This window comes from Patagioenas fasciata, chromosome 15 (assembly GCF_037038585.1).
Source record: "Patagioenas fasciata isolate bPatFas1 chromosome 15, bPatFas1.hap1, whole genome shotgun sequence".
NCBI lineage: Eukaryota > Metazoa > Chordata > Aves > Columbiformes > Columbidae > Patagioenas > Patagioenas fasciata.
Genome location: NC_092534.1, coordinates 13,917,110 through 13,934,591, shown reverse-complemented (window position 1 = coordinate 13,934,591; position 17,482 = coordinate 13,917,110). Strand labels below are relative to the sequence as shown.

General features: G+C 43.3%; 1 protein-coding gene across 5 annotated transcripts in view; it reads right to left on the bottom strand.

The window, feature by feature from the left end:
• Nucleotides 1–1,969: 1,969 nt before the first annotated feature.
• The window catches only part of SMURF1 (SMAD specific E3 ubiquitin protein ligase 1), a 43,985-nt gene continuing 28,472 nt past the window's right edge, over nucleotides 1,970–17,482 (bottom strand). For 2 of the 5 annotated variants that reach the window (XM_065850478.2, XM_065850480.2), the window contains exons 8-18: nucleotides 17,069–17,153; nucleotides 14,905–15,051; nucleotides 12,938–13,142; nucleotides 12,563–12,666; nucleotides 11,548–11,662; nucleotides 10,447–10,625; nucleotides 9,455–9,592; nucleotides 8,970–9,090; nucleotides 7,292–7,493; nucleotides 6,410–6,494; nucleotides 1,970–5,668 (exon numbers count right to left, since the gene is read on the bottom strand). In XM_065850478.2, the coding sequence (XP_065706550.1) occupies nucleotides 5,569–5,668; nucleotides 6,410–6,494; nucleotides 7,292–7,493; nucleotides 8,970–9,090; nucleotides 9,455–9,592; nucleotides 10,447–10,625; nucleotides 11,548–11,662; nucleotides 12,563–12,666; nucleotides 12,938–13,142; nucleotides 14,905–15,051; nucleotides 17,069–17,153 (1,481 nt within the window). In that variant the 3' untranslated portion in view covers nucleotides 1,970–5,568. The remainder of the gene's footprint in view (nucleotides 5,669–6,409; nucleotides 6,495–7,291; nucleotides 7,494–8,969; nucleotides 9,091–9,454; nucleotides 9,593–10,446; nucleotides 10,626–11,547; nucleotides 11,663–12,562; nucleotides 12,667–12,937; nucleotides 13,143–14,904; nucleotides 15,052–17,068; nucleotides 17,154–17,482) is intronic. The other 3 variants (XM_065850479.2, XM_065850481.2, XR_011741420.1) reach the window with 2 other exon arrangements.

Genomic DNA, 17,482 nt, shown 5'->3' with positions numbered 1-17,482 from the left:
GGGAAGGGAGAGGGAAGCACCGAATGTAAAACACCAACGGAAGTTATTAATATAGGGATGTTTGCGAATGAAACCCCGTCCTGCTCTGCTGGGGTAAAGCACATTGTGGGGGTCAGTGTCTGCGGCATGGGAGCATCAGAGAGTTGTTTTGGTTGGAAGAGACCCTCAAGATCGAGTCCAACTGTCACCCCACCCCTGGCACTGCCCCATGTCCCTGAGAACCTCATCTCCGTCTGTCCAGCCCTCCAGGGATGGTGACTCCAGCACTGCCCTGGGCAGCCTGTTCCAATGCCCCACAGCCCTTTGGGGAAGAAATTGTTCCCCACATCCAACCTCAACCTCCCCTGGCGCAACTTGAGGCCGTTTCCTCTGCTCCTGGCGCTTGTTCCTGGGGAGCAGAGCCCGACCCCCCCTGGCTCCAAGCTCCTTTCAGGCAGTTCAGAGATCAGAAGGTCTCCCCTCAGCTCCTGTTCTCCAGCTGAACTCCCCAGGTCCCTCAGCCGCTCCCATCACACTTGTGCTCCAGGCCCTCACCAGCTCCATTCCCTTCTCTCAACTCACTCCAGCACCTCAAGGGCTTTCTTGTTGTGAGGGGCCCAAAACTGACCCCATGATTTGAGGTTTGGCCTCAGCAGTGCCCAGGACATGGGGACATCATCATAAATCAGAAATCGCCACTGCGAGACCAGAGCTCCTGCTCACCATCTGGCTTTGTACGTCCTGCAGAAACAGGCAGAGACTGGAAAATTCAACTTGAGGAATTTAACGGACTTGCCAAGCTTCCATAAAAGAGACAGTCAATTCCTTGAGCTCTGTGAGATCGTTTTCAGAGAAACATTTTGTATCTTGTCTTCAAGAAGTTCACGCAGCGCAAACACCCCACAGCAACCCCCTCTCCAGCCGCTGGAGCGGGCGGCAGGAATCCTCTTTTAGCTGCGTCCACGTACCAAAAGGACAGCAGAAAGCAGGAATACTTCCCAAAAAGCATTTATTAAAAGAAACACAAAGCAGGAGCAGGGTTTGACAGAGCACTGAAGGACTCGCCGCATCTCTTTTCCCCCGAACCACGAGGCAGGAGTTGTTCAGTCCCTGCTGCTGGCTGGGACGAGGTGGTGGGTACGTTAGTGCTTGTGATCCTGTTGTGGAGTTACTCAAAGAATAAAAAACCATTATTGAATTGTGTTCCTCCCTCTCTTTTTCAACAAAATCTGCACAGATTGAAGAAACCCTCCCTTTCAGATTGAGGGAAGGATCTGTGGCAGCACACACCTGATACCAAGCACTGATTGTCCTCACATCATCTGCCCCCACTTGAAAACCACTATTAATTAGGAAAAAAAAGTAGGAAAGCTGAGATTCATCAGCATTAATTGATCTTTCTCCAGCTCTCATTGAGGAGGGGATTATGATTTAATTCCTGAAAACTGAGGTTTTGAAAAAAAAAACCAAAGCAACAGGACAAGTAATAAGGTAAGATGGGAAAAAGATTAATGCTGGTAATTAATCAGTTAAAGAATGAATGAAATAAAGAGTTCTACGTGGAAAGGAGGATTTCTGCCCGGGCGGCCCATACAAATCTGTTAAATCGGGTGCATTTCCACACCTTGAGCACCAAGGCACCTCCCAGGAGCACAGCCCTGCAGAGGTGCTGCTTCTCCAACAGCGTTGGTGAGACAACAACAATGCTCCATATTCATGAGCGACCGGTCACTGCCAACTCCGGGATGACTTCATCACATTGAATTCTGCCTGTCGAACACACCATCATTATCATCTTCTATTTAATCTTACTCGGTATTTTGTAAAGCTGCAGAATTTTTGACAGCAATATTTTCCTGTCTTTGCCGCCTCTCTCCTCCACCCCATCCCTGGCTACGCACAGCACCACCACACTCCTTAATTATAACTGCATCAGTTTTCCTGTGACTGCCATAAATATTTTAACCAACAACACGGTGGATACCAAGAGTTTAAAGTTGTGAGTTTATTGCATATGTAACAAAAATGAAAATGACCTCCTGGGTCCAGCCTACTATACAATCACTGTTTATTCCAGCTGGTTCCATAACCACATTAAATAGAACTAGTATTTCTTTAAATACTTTGATTTAGACATAAAATGGAACATTAGTGTACAACTTTCACAAAATAAATCTGCAATAAAAACAGTGGGAAGAATAACAAGGATAGCAGCAATACTTAAACATGACATTACAAAATAATAAATTAAAAAAATACATTATAAAGTGGTTGAGGAACAAAAAAAAGATAACAAATTAAAACCAGATCCATACTGTGTTTCTGGGAACTTGCTGTGCCACGCGGCCCCGGACCTGGGCAGCGGCTCCAGAGGGCCCATGGCTGGATCATTAATTTACAAAATCTGTTGGATTTTATAACCACCTCGACCTGAACCGAGTACAGAACTGCTGAGCAAACGCCGATGCCACCACCTGGAGCTTCGAGCAGCCTTTTTGTGAAGCGCGGTCTCGTCTAACATAATGCCCAAGCTAACGCTAACGTTCCTAGAATGTTCTCATTTCTTCCCGATCTAGAACACGGGCAAAGTGGTGGTTTCCTACATCCCTGAGCAGGTAGGACAGGCTGATGAGCAGGATCAGGGCGAGCACGGGAGCTCTGTGCCGACGGACCAGCTTTGGGTTTGCCTTTAGGACGGGAACAAAAGACAACGCCGTACCTTGCGTCTCCTTCAGATCCAAGAGTCTCCGTGTTACAAGGTGGAACGTGTAATGACAAAACGGACACCGGACTCGATGGTAATTCTTTGGGCAAGTTTGAGAAGTAACAACCAGTTCAAGTGCTGGCAGAGCGAGTGGGAACAAACATCCAAATTCCAACAGCGGAGCTTAATCCCAACAGCTCCTGAGACCTCCGAGGGTCACCGGCTCCAGCCAAGCTTGCGTTTCATCCTTCCCCGGCCTGGAAACCAGCCCTGGGAAGGACCAGCCATCGCTTCACCTCTTTATTTCTCCTCCATCCATCTATCCATCCATCCAGCTTTAAGGCCTGCCTCAAATGCGTGTACAGAACAATACAAAAAAATGTCTTCATCGTCACTGAAGTGGCACAAATTTGCAAAGACAACGCAATGGGAGAGGTGGTGAAGCTGTTTGAAAAGAGAACTGAAATAATTCAAATGACAGCGCCCTATTCTCGTTACTGTCAGCACGGAGGAGGTACCTTGACAAGGGCTTTTAAATACAGCAAAAAAACAGACGGACTTTTCAAAACAACACTCCTTGCTTATTCGTATTTTGTGCATTCAATCAAACACTGACCTAGCAAAGACATCAGGAACTATCATACGCCAACTGCGTCGCTGACATGAAGCTACTTGACCTACAGATCTCCAAATCAAGGGCCTTTACCTTCCCCTCACCTGGTTTTTACTGAGCCAGCTGTGCTGCATGTAGAGCTTGCGTGACGGGATCTTCCTTAGTAGTGGGCTTTAGTATATTTTTCATTTTTCAAATATTTTAGTGAAAAGTCCACATGAGACTGCATGCAAAGCTTTTGGGCAATAATCCATTTTGCCTTTCTCCCCCCACCCCCATCTGACTGGTTTATTGCACATTCAAACATACTGAAAGGATGAAATACACACTGTGAACGGGTACGACTCCACAGCCGTTTCAAAAAGCCGGGGCTGTGGGGATTCTGCTACTGAGCCCGACACCGTACAGATGCTCCTCTGCACACAGTTGCGTTTCCTCTCTTTTCTGAAAAAGAGCCATGTAGTTTCATTGACATCCCAACAACCAGCACTGCAGAAACTGGTACCCAAGTGCCACAAGATTCCTACAGAAGGTGGGTCTAAGTCCGCCTCTCCTGGACAGTCTTGCAGGATGAGCATCTTTAGCCACCCCGTGCAAATCTCACAATATGGTACAATTTTACACCTCCGGTGCAGTCCTTACTCCCAACAACAAATCACAAGAATTATGGTCAATGGGAAAAAAACCACGAACGAAACAGAGAAAGACACTAGGGCTTTGACAAATGTCTACTTTCTGTCCTATCACAGTTTAAAGCTATTATCAAATTCAATTAAAAAAAAAAGAGACAAAATAGAAGTATTCCAGTAGACATCTTCTACGAACAACCTCTTACCCACAGCTGAATTTCAATGCACTATTCCATAAACATCACATCTGTTAGAGGTTTCAGTAACGGATCTCTCTAAAATCAGGCTCGCCAAAGAAAAAAATCCTATACAAGTAAGTCTGCTTTACTTAAGTTTAGACACGTTTGATAGGTAACTGGGTCTTTCCAAAGCTGCGTTATTTGTTAAAATACTGTCTCATCATGGTGTGCAAACTGGAAAAAATGTTAGTGATTCAGGTATTTGATTTGCTTTTGTTTCCCCTGGGAAGTTGTTTTAGCGATGTGTTAGAGAACAAACCTCTTAATATTAGTTTCAGATATTTGAAAAAATAGCCTTATATGGCTCTCTGGAGAAATTTTCATCCCTACAGAACTGAAGTCATAAATTCTTCCAATAGCTTTCCGTAACATTTAAAAATGTACTCACTGTATACTTACCCTTTTACCTCAACCTCCAAATAAACCTTTCCCAAGGCCAAAAACTTCAGAATTCTGCTCTGTTAACTCAGCTTTTAGTGATTTCCATGAGAGTCTTACAATTTTAAGTCACACAAACAAACCTTGGGTAAAACAGCGGCACAGAAATCACAGCTTTGGGACTGAACAGATTTTTATCCTCTGTCTCCTCCTCACAAGGCTTCTCCGCAAGGTACTTGCATCTGAACGAACTATGGAAAGTAATTCTGCAGGAGGAAATAATTGTTTTCATGTGCAAAACAATTAGATTTCAGCCAGGACAACCAAAAAGAAATCACACAATACCATTTGAGCTGTCCCAGATTCCTTCACTTTTCTCAATGTGAGCCACAGCTTCCACTGGGAGCTTCCTGCTAAGGCAGAGCTTGGATTTCTTTACCTTTCAGTTAAATGTTCGTGTGGAGGTACCTTCTGCTAGAAGTTTACTCTTTGAACCGCTGTTTAAAACGTGCAATGCAAATTCCAGTGCCAGTCTGCACCCGCCGGACTCTACGAGGGCTCAAGCTTGATTTAAGACAGACCAACCAGGTACTGCTACCAGCTGCAAGTCCTCAGCAAATCCAGCTCATTCTTAATTACATTTTGATTCTCCTATTAAAAAAAAAAACCCCACAGGTCACTGCCCCTATCACAATATGTGTTACAAATCTAGCAGAATATCCTGTGTAACCAAAGCCAAATGCTGAACTTGGCTGCATTTCGTTTTATGGGGGATGGAAGAAGAGGGAAGGGGTTATTGTAACAAAAGGGAGAAAACCAAAACCGAACAAAAAAAGAGTTGGAAACCACCAACAAAAGCCCCTACCCCCACCCTCATCCACCAGCGGCGCAAGGGCAACAGCCCCGTCTCTAAGTTGTCCAGAGTTCCGATGCTTCAGACAGCTTAGCAGGAAGTTCACAGCAAGCTTCTTCTAGCTTTTAATTTGGTGGTTCATGAGCTAGCATCTGTTTCCTTTGGTTGCTTTTTCACTCCACAGCAAACCCACACGTCTCTTCCACAGCTGTCAACAGCTTCTCATAAAGCTTCTCGTACGACTCGTAAGGCGGAATGTCAATCCGGTTAAAGCTGGAGGTAAAATAACAAGACATTGCAGCATATGAATCTGAAATACGTATTGGGGAAAAAAATAGATAAGCTACAAATAATATAGATAGAATTTGTAAAAAGAAAAATAAATCAAAGAAAGCCTCAGCCACTCCAGTGGCTGAAGGAGACAAGATAAAAACAACTGTACGTCTGCAGCAGGAATAGGAACTTAATAGGGAGGAGGAGGCAGATGGCAGATGCAGGAGACGTGCGAATAAAGCGAGACGGCAGCCGGCTCACTCGCTGCTCTGCCTGCAGACAACATGTGCCGCTGCTGAAACGATTTCCTGCCTCTGATAGAGCGAGACTTCCGCACCGGAGCTGAGCTCTGTGCCCGTACTGTACCATAGCGCATTTCTCCTACATTTTACATCTGAAAACTATTCTCTGTAATCCTGCGTGAGGACTCACTGCTGTGAGTCATTTCTCGGTGAATACCTTTGCTGAACATGTAGAAATACACTTACAAACATCTCACTGTCCGGAATAATCAACTCTGAGCTAAATGAAAACCACAGATAATACAGAAGACAAACTATAAGAAGAGAAGTTGATTATTTTGCTGGCTGTGGAGTACAGATGTTTCCAAGCTAGCAGAGGACACATGGGAGTCATCTCTGCATATCCCAGGGCTAATCCATAGCCAGGGCCAACAGGGATGACTCCTTTAAAGCAACAAAGGGAAAGCGAGCACTGCCATGCACAATGTTTGCATCTTACCAAGTGTGGGCTTTTGGAAGGTTGTCTGTGTTTGCATCTATTAAATGGATGGTAAACAGTCTGGGTCCTGCAGCGCCTGTAGAACCTTACAGACAGACATTCTAGTTAATGCACTTCACCAAACCATCACTCACACACACAGGTTTTGCTCCTCATAGAAAGGTAAGAGAGAAAAATCACAGTTCCAGCTGCGAACACATCACAGTTTAAATCTCTACGTCAGATTTGCAGCTGGTGAAGGGATGGCAGAAGCTACAGGGCTGTTCATAACAGTGAATTTACAGTATTTTGGAAAGCTGCTAAATTTTATATTCGGAAAGCTGCACCTTTAAAAAAATGAAAAGACTTAAGTGCAAGAAGGTTGTCATTATAATTAATTTTGAACATGGGTTTACCATCAGCCGACGGATGGAACGTTACCAGGAGAATCACAACAGCCTAGGACACTGCCACCTTTTCTGATTAAAAATTTGAAATTTTCAGGAACTTGCTTTTAAGTCTAATGGTTTGTTCCCAAACAATGAAGGGAATACAATTTTCATGTGGAAAAGCTGTTCGGTCAGCTCTATAATCATGTGTGTGCTGGCATGCAGTGATTTTAACATCAGTCCACAGAGCTGGAGGAGATCGATAAGCTCATATTGACACCAGTCAACGTGCAACACGATGACAGATTTACCAGCTCCTCTCACTATCAGCGACGGCTGAAGCGTGTTCACCATCAGCAGAGCCGCTGACAAATGAAAAACTGCTCCTGGGATCTAAAGTTTGGAAGTGCTTGAGTTACCCAGTAATACGCTGATATTTTACAAGGGGGTAAGTACCACACGATTCTCATCTCTGTCACCCACCACAGATTAACTCGGCCTCCACATCAGTCACCTTGTAAAGCCTTGAAACCTTGAAGTGGGACACGCGTCGAGCCCGTCACAAACTGCAGCAGCCTTGCCCTTCTTTCTTCGTCAAACGTTTCCACCGCTTGCCAGAACCACTTGACAATGTTGCTGTCTGCCATGCAGTGCTTTAGGCGCGTGTTTGACTTCCAGTCGTTCAGGTCTATCTTATCCAGGCCTCCGATGATCAGCTGTTAAAGGATTAGAAAAACGCTTTAACATTCAGGGTCATTTCAGGTTTGCAGCTATAAAAACATACATCCAACGATGTCATGAAGCCCAGCATTCTTTATGAGCTTGAACCACCTTTTTGATGCATGGTAACACTCCAAAACTTTAGAAGAGGCAGTAAATCTCTCCAGTTACACCGTCATGAAACTAAGCCCAAGGAGTATATTTCCAAGAAGCAGAATTTTCACCAGAAACTGGAGTCAACAGCCCATTTGAGAGCTGCTTTGTTAAATCTGTCCTACCTGAGAAGGACAGCACATCATGAAGAGGGCACAGCACAGAGTGGGACGGTGCAGTGACTTCTACTGCGCTACACAACATCGCTGTCCTGATGCAGGTCTGTCCCAGAGCTGCCAATACCGACTACGACAGAATCTTTCTGGGTTTATGGCAACATCCTACTTGGTTTGTTGTTCCATAACCACAACAAGAGACAGAAGCTTTTCATCTGTTTTCTGATGTCATTTGGAGAGGCTCTGACACACACCAGACGTGTTACCTCAATCTCTTCTCCAGATGACACCAGGTCGCAAAACAATGTAAAAGAAAGTCACTGCTGGCCATGAATAAACCTGCCCTGGCAATGACAAATCAACGGCATAAAGAGACCTCAAGACAAAATGTGCGTCATATTCTAGATCTCCCCTAATATTCCATATCGAGACTCACATTTCTGAGAGCTACTACTTAGCAGCTGCCTTTTTGTGCCACCAAGACAGCACCCACTCGCACTCATTTACATTATTAGCGCAGTTGTGACTGTTCTGACGCAGACAGTATTGAAATATTTAATGGATTTTTAATCTGCCTTTTCAAGCAGCTGGCAAATGGAATGCAATAACTTCACGGGATTAATTAGCGCGGATGGATGACCTGCATGCAGCTAGTGCATCCAACACCACAAACGGTCCGTATTCCACAGGTTACCTTATTTGTTTAAAAAGGCAAAAACAGGAGAAATCTGCTACAATGGGAATTATTTTAAGGGCTAGCATTTTGCACCTCAGGATTAAATGAGACTACATTAATTTCTTTTCTGTACGCTTTACACTTCTATTTTAGTCCCTGCGCATACAGAAAGAGCCACGTAGGAAGAGAGTTATTGAAAAACACAAGTTCTGGGGCAGAAAACATGTAAGGTCTTGCCAACAGTTCCCCAAATGTGCAGCACCCCCTCCCTGCCCAGACCACCTGTTGCAAGCATCAGTCCTTAGTCAGACAACACGCTGTATTTGCCTTTCCCCGTTTAAAGTGGCCCTCTCAATAACGTTAACCTAAAGAATGTCTAGAATAAACAAAAAAGGGGTTTGTTTAAACAAATACACAGCTTTCTGGTATGTACGTTGGAATCAGTTTTGTTGTTTTTTTCTAAATCAGTGCTTGATTGTGGATCAGGCAAATTACGAAACAATATTCCATGTGGGTAAAACGTATACCTCAAGTTCCTTCTGGTCGAAAGGCTTAAGGAGATGTTGAGGAATAAGTTCATTAAAACCTTTCTGCAGAGCCAGGAACTGCGCCTCTATTCCTCTCATAAATCGCCAGTTTACATACAACCTGCACGGGGAAAAGAAGAAGTGAGGGATGATGAGCTAGATAGGGCTGGGCTTTTTACCGCAGCGCTGGAAAGTGCTCGTTTGACAGAGGAACTTGTTTTAATACACACCGTTTGTATTATGAAAGAAGTGCTTATCAGTCCCTTTTTCCATCAACAATTAATTATGGTTAGAAAAAACAAAGTACAATTCACAGCTTCACCTTCCCAGGTCTTACAATAGAACATTGTGTGAAAATGCTTATGTCATTTATGACTCAAGTATTTCCCCCCAAAATACTTACTTCATTAGCTCCACTATATTAAAATAATTAATCTCTTTACTATTTCACTGCATTTGCAGGATATATTTTTGTTCTGCAATACCTGACATATTCTTTCTTGTTCTCTTCTGTCACTGGAATATTCCTGCCATTTGGTTTGAGTTCATGCTGTAAAATCCGCCCAAAAGCATTGTGTTCCACACAGAACGTATGGTCCAGAACCGGGGTGATATCGTTCTCTCTGGCAACACAAAAACAGAGGGTAAACCTGGTGGGTTTGGTGTTTTGAGAACTCTCAGTGGTGATGCTGACAGTTTGTTATTTGAACATTTAGCTTTCGGGATAAACCCAGTAACTCACCACCTGCATTTCACACCACTAGAGGAACATTTCCACAATCACCCATTTCTGTGTAGCTTAATGCATTCTGAAGAGCCCGACCAGATATCTCAAGCTCACTATTCTAATTCTAGTATTACTCAGGATACTGAAGAAATAATGAAACTCTACATACACAAACACACACACATATATGTACAGACACATAGCAATAAACTGATCTGCTGTCACGTATTGGTGTGAAGCATGGAAGAGACCAGGTAACTTTAAATATAAAGCTCAAAAGAGCATTTAATGAAAAAACCCTGAGATAATGCAAAGCGGTGCTGAGGAGTCTCAAAGCTACACTGCAGGTTGGACTTTTTCCTGAACTCTAAGAGTACAGAGGCCCAAATGACTTCTATTCATTTCCATTTTAATCCAAGTTAGTTTTCTTTTGAGCAAAGCTGTTCTTTCCCTCAGAGCTCTGTCCTGACTTTGGATTTTGATACTGTGATGTTCTACCACACCCATGCGATGTTCAACGATTTAATATCTACTCTGCTGCAAGGAGAGTTAACACAGAGTTTGCAATGAGAACTTTTCCTCAAGTACCTTGAGCTTTTTGACATAGAAACAGCATTTTAATCATTTTGTACATATCTCTCCCACTACAAGATTTTGGCAAACATTTTCTATAAAGCTTTATCTCACTATCGCCAACAAACTCTACCCCATCCTCTCTACAGCGAGGCAATATATAAACACAGTACTTACAAAATCCAGACTAAACTTTTGTGTAATTCTGGGTCAACAGATTCCAGATCGGAGAGCTGAATGGGTTTCCCCAGAAGCTGTTTGTAAAAGGGAACCGTGAAACCCCCGTTGATATAGTGTCCATGGAACACAGCCAAACCCATTATCCGACCAACAAAATGGAAATAAGACAAATGGTCCTGAAGGGAGGGGAGAAGAAAATCAGGGAGTGGGAAGACACTGACATCTTGTGGTTGCATCTACACCATCAGCTGTATGTTCGGTCACGTTTTCTGCAAGAGGAGCCACTGTTTTTCCTCATGGCATAACCAAGAACAGAAGCGTTTAATGATTAAATGCCTCAAACAAGTCTCTGCGCATTACCCAACCAATACACTGGATACAAGTGCTCTACACCTCTCAAAGGGCAAAACTCCTGAAACGAAAAACCACATAAATCCCTCAGAATCCAAGATATGACAATTCCAAACAAATGAGTTTATTCTTTGTTCGACCATCAAAACCTTTCTGCTCCTGAGGACGCAGGCCATGCGCTCGCTCCCTCCATGTTGCTTATAAACTGATTTTTGAAAACTGAGGCCTAAGTCCTATGGCTGTGATTCTTCCAATCTGTCCCCCCCCGTCTTACAGAGTAAATGTCAGGAAATGTCATGTCAGGAAAAATCCCCCTGTAATAATATAGAATTGTGGCTCTTTTTAGTGTCTGCATCAATACAAATCCTCCAGTAAGGAGGAAAAAAACCCCAACAAATAAGCACAGCAGCTTCTTGAGAAAGGGCACACAAGGCCTGACTGCCCCGGGGGGAAGATGCTCAGGACACGATGCTGCTCACACAACCACCCACGATGATGAATTCCACTCCTGGACATCATCTCAGAATCTAGAGGAGCCTCAAAGAAACCAGATGTTTATCAAAGGATATCTCCTCTCTCGTGTTCTCCATCTCTGAACAAACCTCTCTGCTCCATACTGCATCAATGGAAGACTCATTAACACTTTCTGCTTCACCCGTCGGGTTACGCTCTTGTCACGGAAGCTCTAACAAAAGCTGCAGGAGAGGTCTGTTAAAGCAGGTATGTTGCTCAGAGGTTAACACTTACAGGATTGATAGAAGAGTCTGGGTTGATTTGCAGCATGTAAATATTATCTGTGGAGTACTGGAAGAGTCCGTAATAGGGATTTAACATTTCATGGCACAGCAAGTACAGCCATTCTCTGAAAAAAGAAAAAGTATTTTAGAAGGGTGCAACTTCCACTGAAGTTTCAGACAACACAGTCCCTGTAAATCCAACTAGTCATCAGCTATGAAATACTTGTTTCAAAATCAGATCACCCTGTCCTGTCCTCCATTTGCAGACCAAAAAGGTACACTTAAAAACCTATCAACTCCAGAACTTCCGATCTGATATGACCCACAGGGAATTATTATTATTATTTTTAATAGGGAGGCAAATCATCTCTAAAATTTTAGCCTTTGTTTAGGATCAGTTCATTTCCATTCCTGCTCCAACAGACCAGAGGACTCTCCTGAATGTGGCTGAGACATAACAAAAAGGAACCCCTTTTGCAATCTGTTCACTGGAAATCAGACAGGCCTATTGAACAAAACTTCACTGTGATTTGGATTTTGCTCCATAGTCCATACGCTTCTTGAAAGACCTCACAATCTGAGCAGATCGCACTTTCACTTATGAAAGTGGAGCCTGTTGCTGGGATCAGCACTTTTTCCAATAAGATCAATAACCAAACCTGAACAAGCCTTTTACACTCAGCGGGTACTGGTGATGAAACCAGAGTACCTGTGGGGAAGAGTGGAAACAGAAACACCTCGATCTCGCCTTAATTCCAGTAATGTCTGCAAACACAAGTTGTGCCAAGTGATTTAGTGTGAGCCTTTGACAACAGGAGGGCTGTGGGACAACTGATAAATCACATTTCCACATTCCAATCTACCATGATGTGAACACTGAAGCTACAACCACTACCTATACACTAGACCACAAATAACTTACACATAACATTAACAGATAATTTGAAAGGGAATTATATCAACCATGGGTTGCTTTAAGGATAATTTTACAGTTAAAAGGTGTCAGACAAACCCCCAAATCTCACCTTGCTACTCCTCCGTAATCCAGGCCTTCCTCCCCTCGAAATTTCACCATAAGCCTCTTTTTCAAGTCCTTTGGCCTCATCTTCATTATCTGACGGTAGGATTCCTACAGGTGTATTTTTTACAATCAGACATTTTATTTCCTTCCTGTAATTGAGTCTACTAAGATACATTACTGTAATACATAGTTACTCAGCTGCAGAAAACATTATTCTGCTAACGTGCTAATCTAAAGCAAATTCCAAGGACAGCTCTGTTAATACTTGGTCGTATTCACTACCTCCCTCATGAAGCAGAGCTGCTATAATTCAAGATCAGTTTTGCTTAACTACTGAGTGACAAAAGCTGCTATGAGTAGTAACAAGTCAATCAAATACCTCAAATATTTCCTCTCTGGATACTTCGATGCGACAGTGACCAGCTTGTGGTTGCTGAAGAGAGAGCTCATGTCGAAGAACTTTCAACTTTTGTACCAAGTCTCTTTCATATCTTTGTGCAGGCAACTCCTCGCCGTCTTCTAGCGAGCCCTCGTTTGGAGCTGGCAGAGCCTGCTGGCTGGGCTCTTTCAGCTGGCATTGATGGCTTTGAAAGTAAAGTAAAAGATTTATTCGAGAAGCATAATCAAAAGGAATATGTAAAACAATGATGGAAGAACTGATCAAGTTTCTCTAAGAGGAACCTGGAGTGAAATGCATATTCAACTGGGTGAGTTCCACAGCATCGTTACCCTGTATTCAGGGATGCAGAAACACATATTTACAATAAAGAGCTTCAACATTTTTCATTTCAGTTTTTATATGGCAAAACATTGGAATCTGGAATATTGTGTCCAGTTGTGACCCCTCAGCTCCAGAAGGACAGGGAACTGCTGGAGAGAGTCCAGCGCAGGGCAACAAAGATGCTGAAAGGAGTGGAGCATCTCCCGTGTGAGGAAAGGCTGAGGGAGCTGGGGCTCTTTAGTTGGAGAAGAGGAGACTGAGGGGGGACTCATTCATGGGGATCAATATGGAAAGGGGCAGTGTCAGGAGGATGGAGCGAGGCTCTTCTCGGTGACAACCAGTGACAGGACAAGGGGCAATGGGTTCAAACTGGAACACAGGAGGTTCCACTTAAATTTGGGAAGAAACTTCTTCTCAGTGAGGGTGTCAGAGCCTGGCCCAGGCTGCCCAGGGAGGCTGTGGAGTCTCCTTCTCTGCAGACATTCAAACCCGCCTGGACACCTTCCTGTGGAACCTCAGCTGGGTGTTCCTGCTCCATGGGGAGATTGCACTGGATGAGCTTTCCAGGTCCCTTCCAGTCCCTGACACTCTGGGATTCTGTGATTGTGGAAAGGCTGTGGAGTACGATCACTGAATGCTGACTGAGCAGTAATTAAAAATTTTCCGTGGTGTTTCCCCCATTCGGAGACAACTTCCAAGAGCAGAACACAAAGAGAGACCTCTAATGAAACAAACAGCAGCTTCCTATGTGGAACCATCTAACAACTGTCATGGATTTTATTCCAGCTCCATGCAAAATAACGCTGGGGATTCTTGACACAGTGGAATTACTACACCTATGGTTATTAAAAGAGAAAGATGTACTTGTCCCAAATAGCTGCAGCTTCATACGTTCAACTATATTTATCAATCAGTGCTTTATTTGGCTTGTGGAGAAATTATTTTTTGATACAAAGATTCCCCAGCTGGCTTCAAGCACAGATAACGCAGTGCCAGGAAAAAAGTCTGATCTTGGGCACAAGCAGCACTGCCAGGCTGCTCCAGGGCTGCTTCTCCAACAGTTCAGCTGCCTTTGCAGGATGCAGAGCTTGAGCTTATTAAATCTGCTAAACCCGAGCCGGCTGTGCACAGCACCAGACTCCAACTGGCTTGATATTCGTGTTGTCTCGAGCACGGCGAAGCCAGTTTGGGTCCAGCACCGAACTAGAACGGCTGATCCAGAGAGGCAGGAGCTGATGGTTGTGGAAGCGCCTGGCAGAGCCTCTGCCCCGCAGGCCAGCATTTCCACAATATGTTCACTCCAGCACAGCTTGGGGCAATTGTGTCAAACCAGTTTAAAGAGATCAGCGTTGTGCTGAAATAAGGAAGCCCTCCCTCAAACCTGAGCACTGCAAAGCATAGTAAAAACGTTTTTGAAGAGTCTCTGCAAAAAGGTTTAGGTAAAACCAGCACTGAGAACAAATGCTCAGACTCTGACTGATGCACCGGTTGCATCTGTTCCCCAATATCGTCATCGTGCTGTTTTTCAGCCCCTCCTGATCCTCAAACTATAGTTAAAACTGGACAAAAATAAAAGGTTTAAGAATCCAAACCTGAGATGAATTATTTATCAGCAAGGTTCTTACTTCATGATGTGATGTAGCCGTGGATCTGTGAATTGCGTGGTTCTGTTGTTGTGATCTACAAAATATATCCTTCCCGAAACCGTACTTCGAACTTCCCAACCTGGAGGCAAAGGTCCCAGTTCATCACAATTCACACTGTTAAGGTCTCTAAGAAGAAGAACAAACAAAAACGTTTCCTGTGTTTGAAAGGCTTCGCAAGCACCAAATCCATACAGTTTAAAAATGACTTGAATTTGCAACTTCAGGATCATTTAGGTGATGAGAGGGCTTCTGAGGGCTGGAAAAAGAGGAAAAGACATTTTTTCATAGCAAAAATTTCACACAAAAAATCCCGTTAACATGAATGTGATCAACGTGCAGAAAACCAAACAATTAAGCAAAGGTCTCTGCACCATCCATTGGGTCTGCAAAGACCCCAGTGATTTAAGAAGCTAAGGCAGCCAAATACTAAAATCACCTCAAAAAGCAATCACCTCGTTAATTAGACAAGGTTAAAATCCTAACTATTTGACTTCTAAAACACTGAGAGTAACACTTTACCAAAACATTCACCCCTTTCAGCCTAGATCAATTTTTGGTCTCATTCTAAGTGTTGCTAAACGTTGTCATTCACTTTAAGGTTGTATTTGAATTCAATACATAGGATGTATTTACACCCACAAAATTGAAAACACTGAAGAGCCCAGACAACGCAGTGGAAAACACTAAGAATGGTAAGAAAAGGAAGGAGGAAAACAAGTTTATTTTTAGATAGAAAAGCTATTGTTAAGCATTCTCTAGACAGCTGGCATGGATTCATATTTACCCAGGGTTGTAGACACCCCTCTATGTATTTGCTTACCCAAATCTAACCGTGCAACATCAGTATAAACGAGTAAACTGAGAAACTTCAGAAAAGGTAGAAACACACCAAAGGCTTCATTAGTGTCAGAGGGAGCACAAGGCAGCCAGGGATACAGGGGCAGACAGACAAGCCTTTGTTAGGCTCCTTAAAGGAGATTATGCTTGAAAACATTTGTTTCAATCAGCTGTGCATCTGAAAGTACTTTAGAGATCTGATTACAGCAAGTTTTAACCTCCATCTGTGCTAAACGCCAAGGTTAGGCTTTTGCACTGCAACTTGGGAGCAGGAAAGCCACCCTTATCTAAAATCAGAGCGACCTGCGACTCACAAGACACTGTTGTGTCCACTGACCTTGCTGGTCCTGAAAACCTGGCTCTAAAACTTGTTGTGAGAAGCAGCGGCACCTTTTATCAGACCGACCAGCATCACTTGAAGAAGAGACAAAGCTCTGGCCACACAACCCTGACATAAATTACATGAGCGAATGTTCTCCCAATGATATCAGCTAATCTAACATCACCTATTTTCTCTCTTTCTCTCAACTTTATTTTTCATATCCTTCCACACACTGTGGTTTTATCAACACTTCTGCCTACACCACCTTATATCATTTTTCTAATATCCCGTATCACATTCATGTATTATCATGTATTATTCCCTCTAGAATCTGGTGTGCAGGTGGTCCAGAGAACAGCCAAGATTCAGAGCTCCTCAAGGAACAGCACCAGACCTGAGTCACAAAGACCTGGATTAACTGCAGGTTAAGGTTTAAAGAGGCTTTGCTCGGTTAATCATGCGGAGGATTCAAATTTTCTAGCTGCAAATCATTGGTCTAAAGCATAAAAAACCTCAACACCACTTCAAGTTTGAAGATGACCAGTAATCTCTCCTTCAGTTCTATATAAGTGAGCACTAATAGAGCAAAAGTTCGATACTCTAGAAACAATGGCTTTGAGGAAGTATTCACTTTTAAATTCAATTTGCAGTCCAAACTGTTTTCATACCAAAAAAATAGGTAAGATTCAGAAATCTGTAGCTCCATCAAAAGACAAAGTCACACGAACATTTTAGGAAGAATGTGTGAAATGGGAATTCCTGAAGGGCTACACATTTCTTCCCTTTTGTTTTAAATGAATCACAAGTACACAACTCTTTCTTTCAAAAAGAGCAATTCTTAACATTTGGTGAAAAGGTAACTTGAAAGATCCAAAATGATTCCTCTGCTTGTAGGTCTCCCTTTAAACGTAGCTGTTAAAGATACAGCTCACTGCCATACACACACAAACAAAAGAACCTGACGTTGTAACTATAGATACGTACCTTGGTATCCTCGGGTCATGCCATGTGCTGACTCCAGTCTGCGTGTGCAAAAAATAAACCTGGCCCTGTACCGTTGTTCTTTGTTCTATAGAAAGGGAACAAATATTATCCCTAATTAGAAATCTGGAAGTAAATCAGAATAAACAGTTTGTTCAGAGCCATTCACACATCACCTGTCGGAGCTACAAGAAAGTCCTTGATCCATCCCACCTGATCTCTTGCAGCAGGGGCTGCTTTGTCCTTACACACTTTCTTCACAATTTACTTGACTACACATTTCAGTGTTCCTTCTGAAACTCCCAAATCCATACACCAGTATGTTTTAGCTTGCATTTTTATTTTTAGATCTTGAGACAAGCCAAACCCCCAAACTGGATTTCTTTACTCCTCGATTTGGTGCGCTCTTTTCCGAGA